The following is a 25458-nucleotide window of genomic DNA, read 5'->3' on the forward strand; positions in this document are numbered from 1 at the left end:
CCTCAGACTGGTCCTGGAGCTTCAGACACTCATCAAGGAAAGTCAGGGACCGATCCACAGACTTCCTGGCCCTTTTGACAGAGGAGACTTCACTGCACAAAGCCTCCCCATCTGACAGGCACTGAAACCAGTCTGGCTGAAGGGCCTGCTGAATAGACATGAACTTGGCTGCAGTCATTTCTAGGCGCCCTCCAACGCCCCACACAGACACAGACTGTCAGAGAGAAAGCACAAGGACATTAATGAGCACAGCTGATGGCTAAAAAGCAAATGCTGTAAGTACAGATCTCATGACACTATAAAGTAATACTGAGCTCAAATCTCTTTTGTATTTGAGATGGTATTGGCAGTACAATGTCCTGAACAGATGGGGCAGGAGAGTTGCCTCCTGTACTTTTTCTTCCCTCTCAAACCACAGAGGTAGTCACCTTGTGGTGGAGTGGATAGGACACTGCACTGGAGTCAAGAAGGCTGAGTGCGAATCTAGCCGCATCTCACGTCTGTTTGCTTCAGCTTCCTCAACCATAAAATGGGGATAACAGCACCTGCCTGTTGTAAGGATCAAAGGAGATAATATTTCTAAGGGCATTTAGCATAATATTGGGCATATAGGAGGGATTTAATAATACATGCTTACTTCCCTTTCCTTGCAATCAGAAAAAGAGGAGAGTTGGTTAAGTAGGACAAAGAAAACACAAGAGATATACAAATAGCCCAAGGGACATGCTAGTACCTCCAAGATAATGAAAGAGCAATAGAAATGACTCCAGTACATTAGGCACATCACATATGCAGGATTTAAAGGATAAGACATAGAAAAACAGGGCAAGGGGGAGAAGAGAGAGGTGAGCAGCTTTTGATTTGCACTGGCAGATGAGGGAGTGAAGAAATCCTGGATTTATCAAACCAAAAAACATGCTTTGGTTTTAGCTAATCTTAGGTAATATTAAATACAACATACTTTTGGGAGATGCTATTAACAGCATATTAAATGTGTGGTTACAGGAAAAGTCAATGTGTTTTTACATGAAACACTTCACTGCATTGCTGATATAAAGCTCCACTTCAATGAGTGACAACTCCTTTGACAAAAGAACAACTTTTCATATTTCCACAATGTCCCAGAGACACCAAGCACAAGAAATGCAGCTCTACAGTATGTGGTTGTACAAGGCATAATACGCTTTTTTCTCTTCTATTTTTGTGATTACTAAATCCACAGACAATTAAATGTGTAAGCTCAAGAAAAAAAATGATATTTCTCTGGAGCAACTAATCTTACACCTGGCCATTCCAGGGAACCCTCCAGTTGCCACAGAAGCTGGTTTCCCAGCTAGCCAGATAAAGTCACTTCTTACAGGCAAATTTTGTACATCCAGTAGATCTACAGTGAAGGATTTATAGGACCACATGGACAAGAAAAGCACAGGATTAAAAAGGTATAGACGGGTTAGCACCACTGTAGGGGGAAGAAATCAAAGTTTGTATAGTGTTTATCAAGAAAAGATTCCTTACAATACAGAAGCAGATGATAGATTCACCACTCAATGCCAGATAATTTCAACCTCACTCAGCACACATATAACATTATCATTCCCTATTATGAACTACTTTTTCTTACTATATCCATAGCAATAATGCAGGAAGCTCTAAAACAATGTAAGAGATAGATCGGAGCTTCTAAAAGTCTAATCTTTCATTCAGCTGTGCTGGAGATTTTTCAGTCATAATATTTTAGTACCTAAGGACTACAGCGGTCTAGATTTCCTGATACAAAGAAGGTTTCCCAGGACCCTCATGAGAGCATACCTTGTTAGTAACGTAGCCAGCTGGGCAGGGATTGACAGGATCATGAAGAGAACAATAGAACATTGATTCTGGCATTCCTGAACAAAAGAGAAAAAAGAAATAGAAAGATTTTAAGTCAATGATTTTACCATGTTGCAAAAACAGCATTTTCTATTAAAAGAATGTAAAGGAGATAAGAAAAACTCAGATGTAGATGCGATCTCATCAATTAAAAATAAATCTAAATGTGGTAAAATTCAGGCACATAACACCTAGAATTTTCAATTCATCAATCTGCAAATGTTTATTAGCCTGTGTGTACCAGGCACTGTAGTAGGTCCTAAGGCTATAATGAATGAAACAATTCCTTCTTTTAAGGAGTTTACATTCTAATGGGAAAGACAACAAGTACCTAGACAAGCATACCTAGAATATAAAAAATATAAATACAAAGTAGTTAAATACAAGGAAGTTTGAAATAGAGAGATTGGCAATTGAGGGAATCGGGAAAGGTTTCATATAGAAGGTGGTGTTTGAAGAGAATCTTAAAAGAACTTAAAAGTAATTGTTTAATTAATTAGAAAGATGTTATAATTTTATTAACTAAAGAAGAAATAATAAAACATACATGTTGATTACCTATGAACTAAGGTGGGAAAACTATAAGATTTTGTTAAAGCTTTGCTGAAACAATTTTGCTCAAGTTTTATTGGCTACTTTAGGAAATTTTTCATTCTAATTTTAAATTATTTAAAGTATCTTATATAGGAATATCTTAGGTTTGGTATTCTGAAATTGTTTTATCCCTCTAACTCAAGGATTTTTAACTCTGTGTGTGTTGGGCCCCTTTGGCAATCTGGTGAAGTTCATGAACTCCTCAGAATTATGTTTTTAAATTCATAAAATAAAATAAATGGGATTGCAAAGGACCCAAGAGAAGAATAAGAAAAACAATTTAGTTTCAATGCCCTGAGTTGTTAAAGTCAACTCTAGACATCTTTTTTCAATAACTTATTAACTAAACTTTATTGACATAAATAAGATCTTTGTTTACTCTAAACCAGGAGGAGCCAGATGAGAAGACTCTTTAAGCCACAGTATTTAATTACCTTCCTAAGGAAGGCAGGAACTATCATTCCTGTACTGGTCAGTTGTTTTAAGCTCCAATTGTAAGCATCAGCTTGAAAGGAGATATTTGTTGGTTTCCAGCATTAAATGAGTTTCAGGAGGGAAGCAAGCAGGGAAATGCAGATGCTCAGCCTTTTAGATCCACTCAAGTCAGGTCTTCATAGTGTGGCTTCACTATTTTGTTTTTCCCAGATATTGGAAATGCATTCAAATATAAGGACAAGAAAGTAACCTCAGAATAGAACACCGGACTTGAGAATAAGGAGACATGACTATAGCTGCGTCAATCTGACCTTTACACATAAAGTGAGACAGATGTACTAAGTAACTTCAAGGGCTCTTCTAACTAGAAACTTCTATGACTGTACAAATATTTTCTAGACTATCTAAACTACTATTCTCCTCCATTCTGAGAAAGGAATATGTATAAAATAGAACTGAGAGAGGAATATATACATATAATATATATATTTTTATACACACACACACACACACACACACACACACATATACAGATGCATTTCCTCTACCACCGAGCAAACTTCTTGGTCTCCTCCCTTATTCTTTCACTTAATTACATGTTCAAGGAAAACAAACTCATTTTAAAATCAACCTAAGCAAAATGTAAGTAGGAAGAAATTTCTCACACACACACACACACACACACACACACACAAATTGGTGTATAGTGTCTTCAGAAGACATATATATTATTTTTTGCTTTATTCATGGTTTTAGATTATACATGCTACTCCTCCTTTCCTTCTGCATGGATGATTAGGAAAATAAACCTGAGTTCTAGCAAGACATTCTAGAAAACAATTTTCCATTCCATACTTGTAAGTAATTTATACAAATGTGACACAGTTTCAAAAGTCTCTGTGTCAAAAGTGTTACAGTAGCTTTAAAAGAAAATGGAATCTTGGAGTAACAGCTTACCTGTCAGTCTAGAAAGAGTCTGTAGAGATTGAGAGTTTATCTGTGATTTTGGAAAGACTGCACCTAAATGGCTAAAGATGGCTAAAGAGAAGCCAGGAAAAAAACGACTAAGATAACATGTCTAAAAAGAACTGAATTTAATCTTTTTCTCACAAAGGAAGATTAAGAGAATTCTTGAGAAAAGACTCTAATCCATATCCCAAGAAAATGAACGGTGCGACTACGTTTCTAGAATTCAGGAGAAGTCAGCCACTGAAATGATGATTAGAAGACTCTAGCTATGTTCTTTCTCAGCTGATAGACTGCATAGAATTATTTAAGTCTTTTGTAACATGGTTAAAAACCAATACAAAGATTTAAATAGTTACTTATTATTTATCACTAACTTTTATATTTATTGAAACCTAAAAATTAAAGGGGTTAATATAAAGAGATAAGCAAATACCTATAGGAAGAAGTTTCTCCAGTTTACTAACTATTGCTCACTTAATAAATTTCAATAAAAATTATTTATTTAATAAATTTGCTATTGTTGTTCATCACTTGTATCCAACTCTTTGCGATCCCATTTCGGGTTTTCTTGGCATAGATACTGGAGTGGTTTGCCCTTTCCTTTTCATTTTACAGATGAGGAAACTGAAGCAAACAGGGTTAAGTGACTTGCCCAGGGTCACACAGCTAGTTAAGTATCTAAGGCCAGATAGGTCTTCCTGACTCCAGGCCCAGCACTCTATCTACTGTACCATCTAGCTGCCCTGTTTAATAAATTTTCATTTATTTTATTTTAATAAATTTTAATAAATAAAATCAATAAATTAATTTTATAAATATTACTTATTAAATGATTAAACAACTTAAAACTGATTAATGAGAAAGATGATGTACTTTTATTAACTAACTAAGAAATAACAGAACATGCATGTTGGTTATCTATGAACCCAGGATGAGAAGAGATAAGAAAAGGTAGCAGGGAGGTAAATCACCTCACATAAGCTACACATGGGAAGTATCAACTCCCACTCTGCTACATTTTTTTCAACTTGGGTTTAATAAAAAAAAAATAGAGAGGAAAAAAGTTGTTCTGAGTGAAAATTAGAAGAAAAAAACAGAAGATAAGAAATCCAGGTTTTAAGTCTTCTCTTTCTCAAAGGCAGTTGCAGAATACAGCAGTTTGATGATTTCATGTATTAAAAATAATGAAAATTGTTGGACTGGGATTAAAAAAAAAAAACCATGCAAAGCCTTTCACTGAAATACAAGGCCTGTTAGCTGCCAATAAGTTCTTGGTCCAAGAAGAAAACTGACTGAGAAACAGCAACACATATGTGTTCATGCCTCAAACACTTTTCACATATGTGGTCCCTTCCTGTCAGAGCAGAGATCTCTAATGCAAGGGGAGGTCTACAGAAGGTAAGCTAGGATAGTAACTAACCCTACTATGTTTTTTTCTGGAAGGAAGGGAACATATTCACAAAAGTTACAAAATATGATTCCTGCAACAAAGGAAAAAAGATTTAAGACAGCACAACACATTCAGAAATGCATAATTGTCCCTACACTACCAAACTTTAAAAATAGGATACCAATAAGACACATGCTAATTATGCAATTTTTACCTATAAATTTTCCAATTCCTTCCTTATATTCCTCCAAGACTTCATAGTGTTCTGCCCTGGGACCAAAAGAAAAACACAGGTGACATAATAGCTAGAGAAAAATCTTCTTGAGTTTTTGATAAGGCAGAGAAGACACATTTAATTTGAAATTACATCACAGCAAAACTGGTCTTTCCACAACAAAATTCAGCACCATTTAAAACCTCAGTCTTATTATAGTCAGAAAATGAAAACTCCAAAACATACTCAATAAAGACTTGAGAAATGGGACCCTTTGATTTAGAACAGTTGGTTTTTCTTCTCTCTTTTTTTCCACCCTTAAAAAAACTATTGTTATTTCATAGAAGACTAGAGAATTATTTGATCATTCATCAAGTACTTCAATGAGTATAAAAGTAACAGGAAAAAATGTCACAGAACAAGCAGAAAACCACAGGTGAGGCACAGAGACTCTGTGACACAATTTTCAGTTTTATGGCCAATAATTGGCAGAAAAGAACTTCCAGCAGTGTGAGTGCAAGCCGTTACTCTGCTGGTTTTCAACTCCCCTAGGGCACCATCTCTGAGCTCTGGTCTGAAGCATCTCTAAAGCAAGTCAGGACCTGGAATTCCAAGGCTGGTTCTTCAGTCCTCTACTAGGCCAGCACATATAGGAACAGAGGGCACAGTGGAGCTCAGGACTTGGCCTTTTGCATCTTTTTCTTGGTACTACAGATCTATTCTAAAACAAGAATCCAGGATGGGGACAGTAAGGAAAAGTCAGGCTTAGTTTTTATGACTCAAACTTGGTACAAGTAGAGTTCTTCCTGCTTCATGAAGAAGCATATCTTCTATATGTATAGATAGATAGATAGATAGATAGATAGATAGATAGATAGATAGATAGATAGATAGACAGATAGATAGACAGACAGATAGATATAGATAGATATAGACATAGATATATATCTTGTCAAGGGAATGTGGATAAGCCCCAAGTAGGCCTGTGCTTGCTGGCTTGGGAAGAGGTCTATTGCTTGCCTTGGGCTTATAATTCTTCCTCACTCTTACCTTAAATCACCAAATAATAATGTTATTATATCTTGTTAGATCAGATTCAATATCTTGAAACGACTTTTGTACTCCAGAGGTGAAAATTCTGACAACTTAATGAGTGCTGATATGCAGCGCCTTCCTATTTGCCTACAGGTTAAAACACAAACTCCATGGCCCAGCACTTACGCACTCACAATGTGGCCTACCTCTCTAAATATCTCACATCACTGTAATGCTCAGCACAGGGCTTAGAGGACAGGAGGCGCTATATGGAAGCTAGCTAGTATTGTCATATTGTTATTGTTGTCATAATTATGCATCCCATATATATTGCACATATTTTACATATAGTAGAATGTATCATTGTAATATATTTAGATCACAATATATTACATATGATGACTTCTACATTGTATTATGTATTGTTATATATTCTGTTATATTATTGTAATATATATTTAATAATAATAATATTTTTACAGTGCCTACTGTGTGACAGGCATTGTGTTAAATGCTTTACAAATATTATTTCACTAGGTCCTCACAACAACCCTGGGAAGTAGGTACTATTCACATTTTACCGATAGGGAAACCAAGGAAATCAGAAGTTACCTAGCTCGTAACTGTGAGAGGCTAAATATGAATCTAAGCCTTCCTAATTCCAGGCACAGCATTCTATCCACTGTACCACCTTGTTGGGATCCTTTACACTACATTCTAGCCCAGTGGTGTCAAACTCAAGTAGAAGTGGATACTGGTGGCAGCATATTGATTTAAAAAACAGCAAACTAACATTATCTATTATCTAGGAGCACAGTGGATAGAATGCCAGGCCTGGAGTCAGGAAGACCTGAGGCAAGTCACTTAAACTCTGCTTGCGTCCATTTCCTTATCTGCAAAATGAGCTGGAGCAGGACATGGCCAACCACTCCGGTGCCTTTGCCAAGAAAACCCCACACGGGGTCATGGAGAGCTGCGCACAACTGAAACTAATGAGCAGCAACAAAGTGCGTTTCTATTTATTTTGTTTAACATGTCCCATGATATCAGCTGAATGAGGGGAGTTTTGCTAGCACACCTGCTTTAGCCAGCTCCTGCTCACACCTTAGCAGAGGCTGGCCATTATTTCTAGGACGCATTTCCACCTCTCAAAATCCTTATCTATCGTCCAAGTTCAATTCAGGTGCCACATCTTCTGCAAAGTTTTCCCAGATCTCTAACTTGTAGTGCTATCTCTTTCTTCAAGCCATACAGGTAACATGCTGGACTCAGAGTTAAGAAGACCTGGGTTTGAGAACTGTCTCCCTGCCTAAGGCTCAGCAAATCACTGAGACTTTCTGAGGCTGGTTTGTCATTTGTAAAATGAGGCCAATAATAGCCTCTGATTCTATTAATACCATTTAATAACCATGACAGGGATGTTACATCAAATAAAACAATACACGTAAATAACTTTTGCAAACCTTAAAAGCAGTATATAAAAGTTGACTACTATCATCATGTTGTGCACAGTGTGTATCCTTCTAACAGAAGGTGATCTCTTTGAAGGCAGGGGTCGCTGCATACCCAGCACCTAGCTCAGACCACACAGAGAAGACCCTTCATAAACGTCTGCTAAAATTGAAGTAAGTCTCACGTGTACATGTCTGCATAAAGGACACAGGTCTTTGATACCAAACAGTCTGCAATGATTACTCCAAGCCTGTTATTGATAATAACAGATGCAACAAGGCCCAATATTTACAATGAAGACAAGGTGAGTTGAGTCATGACAGGAACCCTGCTGATGAGCTGCAACGTGTCATGAGTCAGATGTGGAGCCGACCCAGTTCTGGTGTACAGCAGGCAGCCTGGAAACTCCATGGTGTGGTCTCCTTTCTTTCCCAGGTTATTTAATGTTCCAAGGCGACAGCCCTGAACCACCTTGGAGAGATTCAATTTCATCTTGAAGTTATTCTCTGGTTCCTGATAGAAAAAAGGCACTTGTTAGAAGGAATTCTATAACACATGAAAGCCAAACATTTTACGATCAATATACACCACATTACCATTGGTCCTAGGTATTAATATTTTTTATACCCATCTTGCATCAACTAGATAACATAAAGAAATGGACTTGGAATCAGGAAGAATGAGTTTGATAAAAACTCAGTTTTTGAACTCCTATCCCAGACACTTACTAAAATAGGGCAAAGATTGTAGCAACCTCAATTTCTGCACCTATAAAAATAGGAATAATAACACCTCCCCCACAGAACTGTTGCGAGGATAAAATGAGATGCTCTATGTAAAGCACTCCACAAACCTTTAAGACTAGATAACTACTAGTTATTATCCCTAGAGGAAACTAGAGAGGGACTGGAATTGAAATGACTTTCCTCAAAGTCACAAATAATTCAATGGCAAAACCAGAACTCATCACAAACCATCTCCATCCTTATCATCAGATGTCTTAGGTATAGGAGGTTAACTTCAAAGGTATCAAGGGTAGGAGAAGCAAATACACTGTGTGGCCCATTCTCCAAGATTTAGTAGCAAATGCTTTCTAAATGAATAATTATGTGGTAAACTTTAGCTCTGCACCATTAAAAGATAAAAGCAAAACTCATACACACATACACACATACACACACACACACACACACACACACACACACACACACACACACACACACACACACACACACACACAGCAATGTCTGAAGGATCTAAATTACAGCCAACCAGATCTCAGATGAAAAATGAGTACAGAGTATGAAAGCTTTCCAGGCTCCTTCAGAGGGTGCTTCGAGGCAAAGGGATAAAGGCCTATAAAGTTTCTGTTCCTCCATCAGCCTTCTGCACCCTGATACAAGCTTCAGTATCTAGGTGAGGGTTGAAGAACAAATACAGTTAGCCCTGCAATTTGAGACTGGGTTGCTACTGTTTACATAAAGCAAACACATGGCTGACTCAGCTGTTATCAGATCACAATCTCCCCTCTCCCCAAATGTCCTTGAAGATTTTGGAAAGCTAACTGGCCAAGTGGCAAATGTCTAAGCTCAGGACAGACTTTGCAGCATGCAGGATCAGTCTGCCTGGCAATTCGCACTTGATGGGACCCTCGACAAACTTAGACATAAGCAGTCATTAACCTGGGGAGAAATCTCTGATGGTCTCTTTCTCACAATTCACCTAAAGATAATATGTAGTCAGTAATCAGCAGCATTGGGAAGCAGCAGTTATCTCAGGACGGACAGGGTGCTCAGCTAAAGAGTAATGAAGGTCCTGAGGATGACCTTGAAAAAAGCAACTTTATCATAGAAGGAGGGAGAGGGCCAAACTTTCTGCTGTAAATAAGGGGGAAACAAGAGGGCAAAAAACCTTCTGCACTTTTGATGAGCATCTTTGAGTTTATATTTAGCTATGTCTAATGAAGGTGTTAACATGAAAAGAAAAAGGATTATTAAAATAAGCCATACTTAATGCAAGTGTTTCTTTAACTTAGGAGTTTCCCCAAATGGGATTTCACTGAAGTTTCAGGAAATAATAACAACAGCAAATATAATAATTCTGACATCTTTTATCACTCAGTCTCATTTCTAGTGGTAGAAATCCATCTGATAGTACCACCTCATGTGTTTTGCTTAACTGTGCTTACATGATACAATTTTCTATACTTCTATATTTCTTTTTCAGGGAGTAGGAGGTAAGAGGGAGAAAAAAATGAATGATAATTAAAAGATAATATTTTTAAGTTAGTATTTCAAACCACAAAATGGGTCAAAGTAATGAAAAGAAGACACTGGTAAACAAAAAAAGGGTACATTGAACATTCCACCCTCAGTCATATTTGAGAATGGAAGGATATATGTTTTGCATGACTTCACATGTATAATGGTAGGGTATTTATTGCTTTCTCAAAGGGTGGAGGAAGGGCTCCAAGGAGGGAGAGAATTTGGAACTGAAAATAAAAAATGAAATAAGAGAAGGGAAGGATACCCTAAGAATCAATATATTGTTGGTAGCAACTTTTAGACAATCAAGGTCAGAGTCCAAAAGCCCTTTTCCCCTTTTAATAGAGCCTAAAAATGCTGCCTCATCTTGTAAAACAGTTGTAAAGCATTTTTAACATTGCTTAACCCAAATACACATATTTTATCTTTTACTTCAGACTATGGGCTGCGGTAATAGGAGATGCCTGTTCTTAATAAAATTCATATAAAGGTAATAAGAAACACCAGCCCAGGGGATTGCTAATACATTTCAAAAATAAATGTAGGTTATTAGGGAGAAAAGGGGGTAGGCAATGAGAAAGTAATTGAACTTACCTTTCACTTTCTAATGTTTACTTATATTATGTCCTTGCAACACACCTCAACTACTCAATTAAATGATAAAGATTTTCCAGAACTCAATGTCAATTCAGCTAAACACCTCTGTTTCTTGGAAGAATACATTACCATGGGAAAGAGTCCTTGGTAATAGGAAAATACTATATAATGAAATTGTACAGCAAAAATAGACTGTGCATTTCATAAAGAGGGATGCTGTCTCAGAAGCACAGACTGAACTGCTTAGAAAATGTAAGTCAATTTGACCACACCTCTTATTATATAAATACCAGATTTTCCTGCTGGCAAGGCATAACTACATTGTATTTTGACCAAAGTGCAAAAAATAAATAAATGTGCAAATGATAAAGCAATTAAAAAGGGTGGTAATCAGAAATCTGAATGTGTTCTAAGAAACCAAGTACAAGAGCAGAAGTATCAGGTGCAGGGACTTCTGATACATTATTTATTGGTGCATATTTCAAGTGGCATAAAAAAAAATCCTCAAAGTTTCTTAGAAATTCCATCCTTATTCTGTAAATGAATATCATAGTACCTTTCATAATGTCAAATGTATGTATTGAAAGGATCCATAAAAGATCACAACAGAAGCCCCATCATAACACACCTTTTTTTGTTATAACGTAACTTTTTTAAAACAAAATTTATTTTGCATGTATTCTGAAATTGCATTCAAAGAACAACCTTAAGTAACAGAGAACTATCCTCTGGGTGATTTAATGGACTGAGCTAAAATCAGGAAGACTTGAGTTCAAATGTGACCTCAGACACTTATGATCTGTTTGACCCTGGGCAAGTCACTGAAGTATTAAGGGGATACAAGATCTTTCCTGTCCATTTAAAGGACTACGTGACTACGTGTGTTCCCTCTTTTCCTTGGAACAGGGGCTGTGTTCCCAGGTCTAAAGGTACACAGGTACTTTGATCACGGATGTCTTTGAGCTCCAGCCCAGTTCACAGCTGACACATTTTGTGCTGAGTCACATAGGCTTTCACACCTTTTGGTACTGAGCCAATTAGCCACTGATATATATTCTGGGAAGTTGGTGTTTTGCTTTGGGGCTCACTCATAGGAAGAATGTTTGCTGAGGTCTTTGTGATTTGGCCAGACAAGACTCCAGGTAGTCATTGTTAAGGGGCTCCTTGGCTTTGTGAACCCAGGTGTTGGTGCCCCCTGGTCTGGTGATTAGGTATCTAGTACTCTGTTTAGACAGTTAAAGCCCTGTCTATTGGATTCTTTCTTAGATACTCACTTCTCTCTACTTATATATCTTTCTCATTGTTTAATGTTTACTAGCCCCTTTGGAGCTGGCTTTCCTTTAGAAAAGCAGATCAAGGACCTGTGTTAGCAGCCCTCCTGTGTGCTGGTGTTATTGGTCTTGCACCCCCATGACGGCTGATAGCAGCATTGGCACTACAGTCATTTAGCCTCTGTTTGCCTCAGTTTCATCAGCTGTAAAAGGGGAATATAACAGCATCTAAATCATAGGGTTGTTGTGAGAATCAAATGAGATAATTATATGTACAAAGCATGTAGCATAATGCCTGCACATGAAAGGTGTTTAATAAATGCTTCTTCCCTTACCCCTCTCCCCCAAAAGAAACATTTGTTTGGCTCAGTACTATTAATCATAAAATAAGAGCTAGGAAAGCCCTTAAAATTATCTAAACTAACACCTTCACTATATTAGGAATTAGAAAAGAAAAAAATAAGGATCCTATCCTCAAGTAACTTATGAAATCTAATGCAATAATGAGAAATAGGAAACCTATATAAATTTGCATATTGCAAAAGAGAAATCAGACAAAATGCCTTAGAAAAATGAGAGAAAGGTTTTGAGGGGTTTTGCCAGAGATGAGTTAGGGGGAGAAAAACAGTCTAGGAAGGTTTCATGGAGAAGGCACCAGTGGAGCTGAGTCTTGAAAGATTTCAAAGCAGAAATGAGGACAAATTGTATTCCAGGAACAAGGGACAGTCTGCATGAATGAGCACAGACAATGGAGAAAAGAACAGGTCACAGAGAGCATGAAAGAAAATAATGTAAAATAAAACTGAAAAGGCTGGAGCTAGATTGTAAAAGACCAAATTAAGGGACTGTTTTATCTGCAGTAAAAATTACTAATGATTTCTGAGAAGTGTTATTTATTCAGATTTGTGAGGGGTAAATTGGAGGCTGGGAGCAGGAGCATGAGGTTATTACAACAGTCCAGGTATGTGATGCTGAGGGCCTGGCTGAAGTAGAGAGCTGATGATCTAGCCCTTGGAATGGAGAATAGAAAACAAATCAAAGGACAGTATCCAGGAAAACCGAGAAGACTGAGCAACAATCTGGATGTAAGGTACTAGGAAGAGCGAATAATAAAGGCAAATTATAGCCACAACATGAAATTTCATTTTGGACATATTTAGTTTGAGAGGCCAACTGGACATTAAGATGGAAGATCAGTAGTCAGCCAGAAGAAGGAAATAAAAGACTAGTGCCCAAGGAAGGGACTGGTGCTAGATAGAGAAATGTTGCAGAACTGGACAATCTAAGCTTTGGGAGGGAGATTGGAGACCACCTAGTCCAACCCACTCACTTGTAGACAACACTCCAGATTCTCAACGTCCTTCCTAAAATGTGGAAGCCAAAATGAAACATAACATTACCAACACAGTCCCACTAGGGTAGAAAAGACAAAAAGACCAATACTTCCCTAGTCCTAAACACACTCACTTTTTATGACTGCCATGTTACATTGTTGACTCACACTGAACTCAAGACCAACTAAAACCTGCAAGGTTTCTCTTTCTTTTTTTTTTTTTGTGGGGGCGGGGTTGGAGGCAATCAGGGTTGTGACTTACCTAGAGCCACACAATTAATAAGTGTCTGAGATCGGATTCAAACTCAGGTCGTCCTGAGTCCAGGGCCATATAAAAAGTTCATATGTTTTATATGTCCAATGACATATAAAAAGTTTAGTAGACATAGTTTCTGAGTAATTAATCGTTTTATTAATTACGGTTGGCAGGTAATTAATAAAAGGGTCATTTGACTGTCTCTACTAAACCAAAAGACCCCTGATGGAACCCCCTCAACGCTTATATGCCCTAGGAAGAATGGGTACTCCTGAGAGTGAAAATCAATTCTGATTGGTTAACAAGTAATGAAAGAATGCATATTATAAATGAGAGATGGGCTTATTCTAATAATGGTCTCAGGGAGATTCATAGCTCAGTCTTGAACAAAGAAACTTATCTCTTCCCAGACCACCCCAGTCTATGACAATCTGGATAAAAAGGGGAATCCACTTCCACTAAGATCTATCGGACTAAAATATAATGGCCTGGAATTCACCAGTTCACCTAAACTAGAATTTCTTTATCTTTTGATCAGATCTAAGTTCTCCTAGTTGGGAAGGCTATCTGAATAGACTACAGGGGTTGGTTTCTGAATGAAGAAATAGAAGGGGGATAAACCTTGGTCCAAATCCAATAACTGGTTATTAATATAAGGGAGCAATAATCATTTCTCTCACCAATGCTCTATTTGTAAGACAGATCTAGCAGGTTCACTCTTGATCCAGGTAAACAGGAAGACAAGATGGGAGATATAATAAGGGGTTAATAATTAGCTTACTTTATTCTAGTCTTATCAAAGAGCTGCTGATAATAAGAGCACTAACTCCTCCAGCATTCCCCAATTACTCATCTCAAAGGGGTGGGCAAGAATACAGTAGGAGCTACCCACTCCTCCAGGTCCCCTAAGTCTCAATGGGGGCCATTTGGGACTAACACACATCAATAAATCCCCCAAGCCTTGATGGGGGCCAGTTGAGGCCAGCACACATGCACATTTCCCTTGTACATTCCTATTTCCCACTTACTAACCAGTACCTACTTGATCTATAGCGTAAGAGACAAAGAAGGCACTTTGCCAACATTAAGCTCCCAGGTTAAATTTAGCAATATCATCACGATTTAACACAGTGCAAATGCAATAACTATTATATCATGCCTATACCTCCCTGTGCAGTCACAGTAGAAACTGTTTACATCTATGATACTGGGAAGTAATATCTAGGATCCTGGGAACTGTTATCTAAAAAGGAATAACAAAATCCTCCTTACTTAACAGTATTACATCACAAACCTGCAGACTTTTTTAGACAAAGTATGAAAAGAACTTTAAGATGTAACTCGTGAACCACTGTGGATTTGGCTTGTTTGTTTCTTTGCGGAGGATCGCAGAAATCATATTGGGGAAACTGAATAAAGAGAAAAATAACAAAAGTTCAAGAGGCTATGGGAAAACAGGAACATTAATGCACTGTTGATGAACCTGTGAATTGGTCCAACCATTCTGAAAAACAATTTGGAAAAATGCACAAGAAGCCACCAAGCTCTACACACTCTTTAACTCAGCTATAACACTACAAGGTAAATACCCCCTAAAAAGAGGTTAAAGAAAAAAAAAGACCTGTATGTATAAAAATATGGTAGCTCTCTTTATACTAGAAAAAAAACTGGAAACAGGACAGTGCCTACCTACAGCGAATGTCTAAACAAATCACAGTATGTATAATGGAATATTATTATTTCAACAAGAAACCACAAAATGGACAATTTCAAAGGAAACTGGGAAGAACTCTAAGAAATGATGCAGAACAGAAGTGGAACAATTCATATAATGACATCATAAGGGAAAAAAACTTTGGAAGATTTTAGAATTCTGATCAATGTAATTATAAAACCATGATTCCAGAGAACTGAAGATAAGTGCATGCTTCACCCCTTGCTAGAAAGATGGACTTAAAATGCAGCATGAGGCCTATATTTTTGGAAGTGGCCACAATGGAAATTTATGTTTGACTATGCATATATGTTATTAGGGTCATCTATTTCATTGTTTTTAATTATTCAATGGAGAAAAGGAGAGGGAGAGAAAATAAATGCTTGTTAATTGACAAAAATAATAAAATTAAATTTGGAAGATTAAAAAAAATTATAGAGAAAAGGAAAAGTGCTACAGAACCAGAGAAGGGCAAATGTTCTGATTTTTTAAAACTGGAAATAGAGATTGAAAACATTAGGTCAGTCAACCTCTGAGGTTTCTCCTAGCTCTAGAACTATGATCTCTCCCAGGCTGACTTCCTTTGTAGGATTCTAATGCATAGGAGCTTTTTTTCAGATAGCTGGTAGTAAAAGGGAGTCAGAAAAACCCAAGTTCAAATACAGACTCAGACACTTAGTAGGTGTGTGACCTACGTAAGTCATATAACCTATTTCTTCAACTGTAAAACAGAGATAATAATAGCACTTTTCTAGCAGGGATGTTGTTATGATCATCCAAGCACAATGCCTGGCACACAGTAACACAATATAAACACTTATTACTTCCCCTCCCTTCTGTAAACACTTCGAGATATGCTTTCTCCAAATCTAGGGTACCTATCAAAGTCTAGCGTTCCTTTTTTTTTTTTTTTTGGTAGAATAGTCACTTTCTTCTGTGGGAAGTAAAAGTGAAAGTCCCAAGTGGATATAGCCAAGGGCAATGGACAAGAAGTGAAGGAGATGAACAAGGATGGGTCAGATGAAGAGTTAGGATTCAGAAAAGATGAGTCTTACGGAATTATAGAGAGGAGACAGTAGTCAAATGCTATGGAAAAGTCAAAAACGACAATGTCTAAGAAAGGCTATTGAAGAGAACCGTTTCAGTACATTATTGGGAATGGGAAGTCAATGAAAGGTTAAGGAGACAATAGGTGGTAAAGAGTTGGCAGAAGCAACTGCAGATGTTTGCTCCTTGGAGTTTAACAGAGAAAAGAGATACAAGATTATGTAGCTAGAGGGGAAGGTTTCCTGTGTATGATGTAATCTAAGCATAACTTAGGAGTGGAAATGCTTTTTTAAAAAAATAATAACAATTAATGAGAAAAACCAGGAAATAATGAATATTGCAAAGAAGTGGCAACAATTGGGACAAACTACTGGTTAATGATTTTGGGTTTTGTTGTAATGTTAATAAATCCAACATTGGGAATACTAAATAAATAAATCGTTAAAACATATTATGACAACAGGAGTAAAATATTTTTCAGAAAACAGCACGCAGCACTTTGTCTTATCCAGGAACAAGAATCACATTCTCCCTACTCAATGATCCATTGATGAAGTGATTTTAAAAAATAAGTTCTCTGCTGTTCTTTTCTAAGAACATAATTAAAATATATGGTCACTGAAAATGAAACACATGAAGACATCAAGAAATTGAAATGAAATCAAACTGAAACTTGGCAAAGATTTCTAATATACTTCAATCCTCCTAATAGGGACAGCTCTTATTTATTAAAATGTATAAAGCACTTTTTAAAAACGTTGTCCTTTTTATTTTTCTCTGCCCTTCTAATTTACACTGCTGACTAGACTACAAACCAGTGAAAAGAGATAACATGATAATCCTCTGGGTAGCACCAAAAAGAAAATTTGAAAAGTACATAAGTTATCGTTTATCATATACACATTAATGTAAAAATGTCCATGCTAATTTGCATAACTATGTAGATGAAAAATGAATTCAAGATTATTAAGTTTATTATTAAAAATCACTAGGAATTTTAAGACAAGTGATTCCATGTCTGAGCCTATGGACATGTATCAGGGCTGCCCAAGTATGCCAATGCATGCGCCAGAGTTTTCCCATATTTACAGTTACATGGGGGGAGGGGAGGAGAGAGTGTGCTATATTTACATAGTTAAATAGGGTTTTCCAGACTACTCAGCCTTCATTCACAACAGATAAACTGCATTTCCAACTCCTTACCAAGGAGGTACTTATCATTTATAAAGGCCCCCAGCAAGGAGGCTAACCTCATTCTTAATCCATGATCACATGGTCAACACACCTCTGCCACACGCGTTCCAAATTCTCCCAATTTCATTCTTCCTATTCTACTCCAGATTTTAGTTTGGAAAGCCAGAGTCCTAGAAGCAATCTGACCGTCGGCAAACATCGGGCAATGCCATCCAGGTGAAAAGCACACAGTGAAGCATCCCTCCTGTGCTAGGCAGCAAACCCCACTGGAGGTGGCTCGGAGCAGCGGACAGAGTCCTACATCTGAAGTCCCGAGCTCCAGAGACGCCCTGAAATTCACCGCAAAATTACTACAAAGTTGCACACTGCAACTGTGACTGTAGCCACGTACAATCTATACATTGTAGCCAGACGGTCACGCCAGGATCCCCGCCAGGACATCTTTGATGCCTAGCTCCCAGGGAATCCCTGAGCAAGAAAGAAGGCCTCGAGGGCGGCCAGGGCCCTGCTCGTAGAAACACTGCGGGGCTGAGAAAGGGCTCTAGGAAGAAGAGAACCGTATAATGGCACAAAAGATGCGCGGCCGGAGCTCCTGCATCCTGGCACCGAGAACCTGCATCGGAGTTTGCCCAAGCCAAGCCCGGAAAAGCGTTCCCCTTTTGAAGATCCCAAACCCTCTCCCGCCAGTCCCCACGTTTACCGACTGGTTCGCACGTGTTCCGGGTCGCAGGCTATTCTCGTCCTAGCCCCGACTCCAATCCCAGCCAATTGGAACGGAGTTCGTCATCATTGTGAGCGACGGAAGGCAAACGCAAGTTCCCAGGGTCTGGGAGGGAGGTGGAGAATAATGGAAACAGAGCTTCGGACGTTGCTATAGGCAACAGCGCGGACGCGTTCTTCTTGTGCGCAGAACCTCCCGGGAATTGTGGTTCAGCCGCGCTTGAGAAGCCGCCTTCTTGCTGGACAAGAGAACTACACTTCCCAGTGTGCATCGGAGCAACTTCGTTTGAAAGCGCGCAGCCGCTGCAGATGCGGCTGAGGTTGAGAAGTAAGTTCTCCGGTGGGGACCCCGGCCGAAAGATGCCGGTGGGAACCCGGGAACTGGCTTCTTCGGGGAAAAGGACGGACCTCTATCGCTGGAAACGATTCTCCAAGAAGCCGAATCCCAAGGTGATTGCAAGCGACAGTACTGGGGTCCCTGGGGCCCAGCTCTAGGTGGAGGTTGGCACTGGAACTGGCCGTTCGCTGAACCCACCCCCGTCCGGTGCTCATTCCCTGCCCCACCTTCAGCTCCAGCCCCAGCCCTGCCCCTGTGCCTGGGGCATCTCTCTCCGACCACTGACACCCTCCTTCCGGTCTTCCTTTCAGCCCCCACCAAAATCCCACCTCTTTCCCCAACCCCTTCTTCATTGCAGTGCCTTCCCTCTGTCAGTCATCTCCCATTTATCCTGTATATGGTTTGCTTTGTCTATGTGTGTTTGCACGTTGTTTCCTCTGTTAGTGTGTAAGCTCCTTGAGGGCAGAGACTCTCTTTTGCCTCTTTTTGTATCCCCAGGGCTTAGTCTGGTGCCTAGTACATGGGAGTCGCTTAATAAACCTTTACTGAAATGAATTTGAAGATGGCACCAGGGCCAATGGGGCCCCAACCGTGACAGCCCTAGAATCAGTCGCACCCAGTCTTGAAGAGCTTCCCTCTCACCCCTGAAACCAGGAGCCCTGACACCTGTCAGTGTTCTTGCGTGGCGTAGGAAAGCTTGTTCTAAAAGCTTTACTCCATTCTGACAGCCCTTCAGAATTGCCCCTCCAGAGAAGGGTACATAATAGAGACTTGCTGTTGCAGAGTCCAGTTTTTTTCTTCTTTTATACATGTTTCCTGGAGGTCTGATTTTAATTTTTCTAATTTATTTTGTAAATTTTCCCAATTACATGTAAAAGGGCTCCAATTTTTATTTTAAATGAAATACCAGAATGTTTATTTTCAAGAAAATTCTGTACATTCTGTCATCTTCAGGACTTCCCTCTCCCTAATAAGATCCCTTTCCAATGCATTTCATTGGTCTTGGGAGGAATTCCTAGCTTACCTAATATTTAAAGGTGGAAGGGACCTTGGAGAAAATCTAGTCCAATCTTCTCATTTTACAAATGAGGTGGCTGAGGTACAGAAATGTGAACTGACTTGTCCTTTTATTTCCAGCTGATCCTGACTTTTCAAACATGAGGAACTCAACAAAAGAAAATGATCTTTTTTAAAATAATGCTTGTTCAACTTTTTATGGTATTGGCATAAGATGTTTCCCTAAGCCATTTCCAGGAAGTATCCACAGTATGTTAAGGAATTCCCAGTGGATAGTAAATTTTATTGACATTTGATTCAAACACTGAACCAAGCCAAATAATACTAAATCATAAAGTACTTTTACATCTAATATTTCATTAGATTTTCCCAGTTGCCACAGGAAGATGAAACAAATTAATGTTAGTTTTATCTTAGACCAGGAGAAACCAAGACACAAAGTTAGAATGATATGTGCAGAACTATGTATTTTCCAATGTGTTTTTAGCCCACCAGACTTTGAGCAATTATAAAAGCAAGTTTAAGTAATAAGAGAGTGAGCCTTCTTAATTTTTGACTTGAGGACCCATATAATACTTTCTCCAACTTTTTTCAACTATAGTCATAATATATTAATACTAATCTCTTAAGACAGCTAGCCATGTTGTAGTACACAGACAATAATTCTTACACATTATTAAATCACCCATCTGGACAATGCAGTGGGCATGTTAATAATATTTTAAAGGATCAAGGTAAAATACCCTTCTGCTAGTTTAAAATATTTCCTCAAGTATTGGAAATTGAATATTTTTAAATGGAAAAGGAAGTATAAAAAAGGAGTCAGTTCTCACTGGGATATAAGAGTAGCCTGTCAGCTAGGTAAATAGATGCCTTTGCTTTACACAGTGTAAGATGAAGAGAATACTATCCTTTCTTGCCTGTGGCTTGAGTCTGAAATAGGACAGAGGCACAGAGTCATTGATTAAAGAACAAACAGTTTAGGGAAAAAATTCCTAAGTCACTGGAATGGGTCTCAGTAGAACTCATTGCTTTCTCCAAAGAGAATAAAAAGATAATTTAAGAACAAGAATACCTCCTAATGTAGTTTAATTATAATAGTTATTTCTTTGAATGTAGTGAAAAATGATTGAGTAGTGCAGCTGAATTACTTGGTATTTTTCAGGTGCTTTGAAGTGAAAAAGTCCTATCTTTCTCACATTTGTCAATAATATTGCTGGCTTAAATAGTCTCATCTTATTCACTTACCAGCCCAGCAGTATCATAAGTAAAGCAAATGTTTCTTTTTGTTAACCATTAGAGGTAATTCTAAACTTCTCATAATTGTGAAGGGAGTAGTGTTGGAAATTGTGTGTTCTAGGTAGTCAGTTGTAGTTTCAGCAGAATAGATGCTCAACTTTAGTTACTTGATTTCTGCCTTAGTTTTCTCTACTTTGCAAAAACAAAACAAAAACTCAATTGGTCTAATTCTCCATTCTTAGTTCTCATGAAACAAAATACAGATCAACACAAGGAAATTACTTTTGTTCAGCATCTTGAAGTCCAATGTAGCAGTATTGAAAGAAGAAAATTGATCTTTCTATTTCCTATCCCAGCAAATTTTATCCTTTAGATTTTGTATACTACTGTTCATAATCTTTTAAGTTGGTTCTCTGGAGAACCCAGATTTATTCTTTATTGTTATTGGTACAATGTTCTATTTCCCTCAATCCAACCTTTGGATCAGGCTTGGGGAAATTACGGGGCCTTGTTTTGTGAAATTTGGATCCAGTCAGAGGGCCACATTTGAGGACCATACGGGCCACATATGGCCTCAAGGCCACAGGTTCCCCACTCTTGTTAGCTGAATCAAAAATTGAGAGAAACTGAAGATAGCAAACAGACCGAATTTTAAAAGAGAATGTCATTCTAAACTAAAGTTTCCTCATAATATTTGCACGTAATCTTTCAATCAATAAGAATCTGTTAAGTTCCTACCCACTACATGCCAGACAACCATACTAAGTTCTGGAGGATACAAAAACCAAAATGAGATAGTTTCTACCCTCAATCCATTATTCACTGTTGTAACAATAATCTTTTTTTTTATCTTTTTGGTGATTTGGGGGAAAAAATACAGGACCTTTTACTATATTCACTTTGGGAACATAATTTGAAATTGTAAAGTAAATTTAAAATGAAATATCTGTACATTAATATTCTGAATATATCATTTGCAGCATGGTTTTGACTCTGAGAATTTGGAGTACTGGACAAAGGTAAGGACATTTCAAAATTGGAATTGGAAAAGATAAATGATAGGTTTCAAGCTGGAGTTTCACTAGTGGGTCCCTAGTTTACATGTTATTCTTATTCCTTGGTGTCTACATTTGAAAACTTATGCTGCCTTCTTGATAAAGTATGCTTTCTTATTATTTTCTGCCTTCTCGTGAAAGTTATTAGTTAGGGACTTCGAGATAAGATGGTAATGTGAAAGATCCCAGACATGTACCTCAGCAGATATCATTAAAGAGTACTAGACAAAGCAATCAAGAAAACTGGAGAGAATCAACAGGAACTCCTTTATTTAGCCCAGGAATGTACAAAATGAGGGAAACTGAAGAAAGGTTGCTTCAGGGAAGCCAGTTTGAGCTCCAGTAAAATTCTAAAACCTGCAAGAGCCATGAATGATGATACCCTGGATGAGGCTTGTGAAAGGGGAATCTGAGTTGGGGGAATGATGGGTGAAAACCAGTTTGGGTTCTGGGAACCTTCCTTACATTCTATACTTATCTTTTAAGTACTTATTTATTTACATGTTGTCTCCCTCATTCAGTTGTGAGCTCCTTTAGGGACCTTCTTCATAATTTTTCCTACTTTTGCATTCCTAGTACTTAGTGTAGGACTTGGCACACAATGTTAATAAGTGTTTGTTAATTGATTGAGACCAGGAGGATCTTAGTACTGACCTCTCAGAACAGAGCCATCCCTAATAGGTCATTGCACAAATAAACATTATTCAGTTTTGCTGTCCTTGGAGCACTAAGTATTATAGTAGAAAATAAGACCAACTAAGCACCCAGGATAAGTTGGGGATGAGGAGGCTTGCAGAGGCCTAGAACCAGCACAATCTTCATCTAACTAGGGTCTGTCAGGTTCACAATATGAGACAGAGCCAGCTTCCTGATTGGGAATGTACAGGAAGGAAATAGATAATATCTGCAGTGGACCACTAAGAGACTGACACAAAAGCTGAGTGTTTAGTACCATCCACCCCATACAGAATGGTATCAGTGGTGGTATCTAGACTACAGAAGGGGTAAGACCAAAAAGATACTACGTAACTCATCCAGAGTTTGAGAGGGGTCACATCCAGACCTTGGCACAAAGTCCAATTTAGGAACTATTGTTAGAAATAGGAATAAACAGAAGATAACCCCAGACATAATGAAGATATAAGATAGGTTAAGAGAAGCCCAAGAGGTAAACCCAGAAGAGAATAATTCCACAGAAAGTATAAACAAAGTTTCAGAGGAAAAATGGCCACAACAACTACAAAAGTATCTGGAAGAAATGAAAAATGAAATTAGGATTGAAATAAAAGTTCTGGAAGGGGAAAAAAGAATAGTTTAAAAGGTGGAAAGTTACCCATATGTTAGACAGTCCAAAAAACAGAATGGGAAAGACAGCTCAGTGACTTAATGAGGCAGCAAGAAATATTAGAACAAAAGTAAAAGATTAAAAAAAAGAATTAAATATGCCATATGCCTGCTACCAAAAGCCACCAATATGGGTAACAGAGAAAGAAGAGATCATTTAGTAATCATCAGACCTCATGAGAACCATGACCAAACCAAAAATCTGAACATTATTTTTCAAGAATCACAAAACTGTCCAGATCTATTAATATTAGGGAGCAAAGTGAAAATAGAATTCACCAATCACCACCTGAAATCCCAAATTGAAAATACCCAGGAAGGTCATAGCCAAAACGCAGAGCTCCTGTGACAAAAGAAAAACATAATGCAAGCAGACAGAGTTCAAGTACTGAGGAACCATAGTCAGAATCACACAAGACTTGGCAGCACCTGTATGCAGGGACGTAAAATAATGGAATGATAGATTCCAAAAAAAAAAAAAAAACAAACTCACAAAAGATAAAGGCTTCAGCCAAGAATAACTTACCCTGAAAAACGGAGCATAAAATGATCTTTAATGGAGTAGAGAACTTTCAAGCATTCCTGATTTAAAAAATCAGGACTTGGTAGAAACTTTAAAATGTAAGAGAGAAAGAGAGAGAAAAACCTATCAAGGCAAATGTGAATAATTGGAAGGAGCTAGAGGAGGAAGACATGCTTCCATTTAGTAGGGGAAGAAGAAGCAATAGTCCCTTCATTATCCTGCTATCTTCAAGGAAATTAAGGAAAACAATCATAAGGCCTAGGTGTGGTTTGGTTTTGTTGGTTTTAAGAGAAAAAAAGTACAGCAGGAAAAAATGAAAATGGAGGAAGAGGAGCTTACTATTTCTCCTAACTGATGTGCATAAGAAGTGTACACCAACAGGTAGGAAAGGGTGAGGACAGCAGGCCATGAATCTTATTCTTATCTGAAACAAATGAATACTGAACACACAAAGTCAGTGTAGAAATGCATTAAACAAGAAATAGGGAAGGAGATGGAGGAGGCATCTAAGAATGAGGGTTGAATCAGGGAGGGATTAGTCTCAAGCACAAAAAAAACCAGTTTTGGAAGGTAGGTCATAAAGGTGGGATGAAAAAGAGAGAAAGAAAGTGGGCCAGAGATTAGGATCTGTCTTGGTGAAGAGGGGAGGAGTAATGATAAATTATAGGTATTAATCACATTTCTTTGTAAAGAGGGATCTGGTAATAAGAGAATAAAAAGTATCAGTGGATACAATGGAAGGAAATACATTGTGTATTCCAGTCATTTTAAACATAAATAAGATTATTTCATCCATAAAACTAAAGAGTAGGAAAACTGATTATAAAGTAAAATTCAATAATTTTTATAAAGAACACTTAAAACAGATATTTACATAGAATTTAAAAGAAAGGCTACACCAGAACTTATTATTACTTATGCAGATTCAAAATAAGCAGGAGTAGCATTCATTATCTGAAGCAAGACAACATAAAACAGATGTGGTCCAAAGAGATAAATAGGAAACTGCTATGCTTAAAGGAACTATGATATTACTGAAGTAATATTAATACTTACCATATATGCGCCAAATGGCATAGGATCTAAATGTTTAAAGTAAAAGTAAATCAAATTACAGGGAGAAATGCATAGCAAAACTTTAATAGTAGAGAACCTCAGTGTACCCCTTTTAAACTAAGATAGCTAATAAAAAGATAATAAAAAAGAATTTAAAAAATAATTTTAGAAAACTTAGATATGATAGATCTCAATGAATGGAAATAAATTTTTCTCACATGTGCAAGGCATTTGAGAAATGCCTGATACTAGGGCATAAAAGCCTCATAAATGCAGAAAAAAACAAATATTAAACACACCATTTGCTAATTAAAAACACAAAGTTATGATGAGTAAAGGACATGTGAAAAAGGGTTCAAACTTAGATGCGGACTGAGTTATCCAATCTTAAACAATATGTAGATCAGAGAATAAATCATAGAAACTATATATCTTCATTATAGCAAATGGTAACAATAGGACAAAAACATTCCAGAACTTTTGGGGATGCAAAATAGTCATTAAAGGGAAGGTTATATTTCTAAGCCCTTTAG

At 37.7% G+C, this 25458-nt stretch overlaps 2 protein-coding genes across 8 annotated transcripts in view; one reads left to right on the plus strand and one right to left on the minus strand.

The window, feature by feature from the left end:
- QTRT2 (queuine tRNA-ribosyltransferase accessory subunit 2) overlaps window positions 1-25458 on the minus strand; it is a 129655-nt gene that overhangs the window by 26414 nt on the left and 77783 nt on the right. Inside the window, exons 1-5 of one of the 6 annotated variants that reach the window (XM_072613952.1) lie at window positions 18335-18413; window positions 8251-8471; window positions 5472-5527; window positions 1810-1886; window positions 2-214 (exon numbers count right to left, since the gene is read on the minus strand). In XM_072613952.1, the coding sequence (XP_072470053.1) occupies window positions 2-214; window positions 1810-1886; window positions 5472-5527; window positions 8251-8450 (546 nt within the window). In that variant the 5' untranslated portion in view covers window positions 8451-8471; window positions 18335-18413. Of the gene's footprint in view, window position 1; window positions 215-1809; window positions 1887-5471; window positions 5528-7969; window positions 8472-9230; window positions 9305-17725; window positions 18414-25458 lie in introns of those variants that run through there. The other 5 variants (XM_072613957.1, XM_072613951.1, XM_072613956.1 and 2 more) reach the window with 5 other exon arrangements.
- CCDC191 (coiled-coil domain containing 191) overlaps window positions 18448-25458 on the plus strand; it is a 104550-nt gene continuing 97539 nt past the window's right edge. The window contains exons 1-2 of one of the 2 annotated variants that reach the window (XM_072613950.1): window positions 18448-18804; window positions 21928-21966. In XM_072613950.1, the coding sequence (XP_072470051.1) occupies window positions 18664-18804; window positions 21928-21966 (180 nt within the window). In that variant the 5' untranslated portion in view covers window positions 18448-18663. The remainder of the gene's footprint in view (window positions 18805-21927; window positions 21967-25458) is intronic. The other variant, XM_072613949.1, reaches the window with a different exon arrangement.

Source organism: Notamacropus eugenii, chromosome 5 (genome assembly GCF_028372415.1).
Source record: "Notamacropus eugenii isolate mMacEug1 chromosome 5, mMacEug1.pri_v2, whole genome shotgun sequence".
Classification (NCBI taxonomy): domain Eukaryota; kingdom Metazoa; phylum Chordata; class Mammalia; order Diprotodontia; family Macropodidae; genus Notamacropus; species Notamacropus eugenii.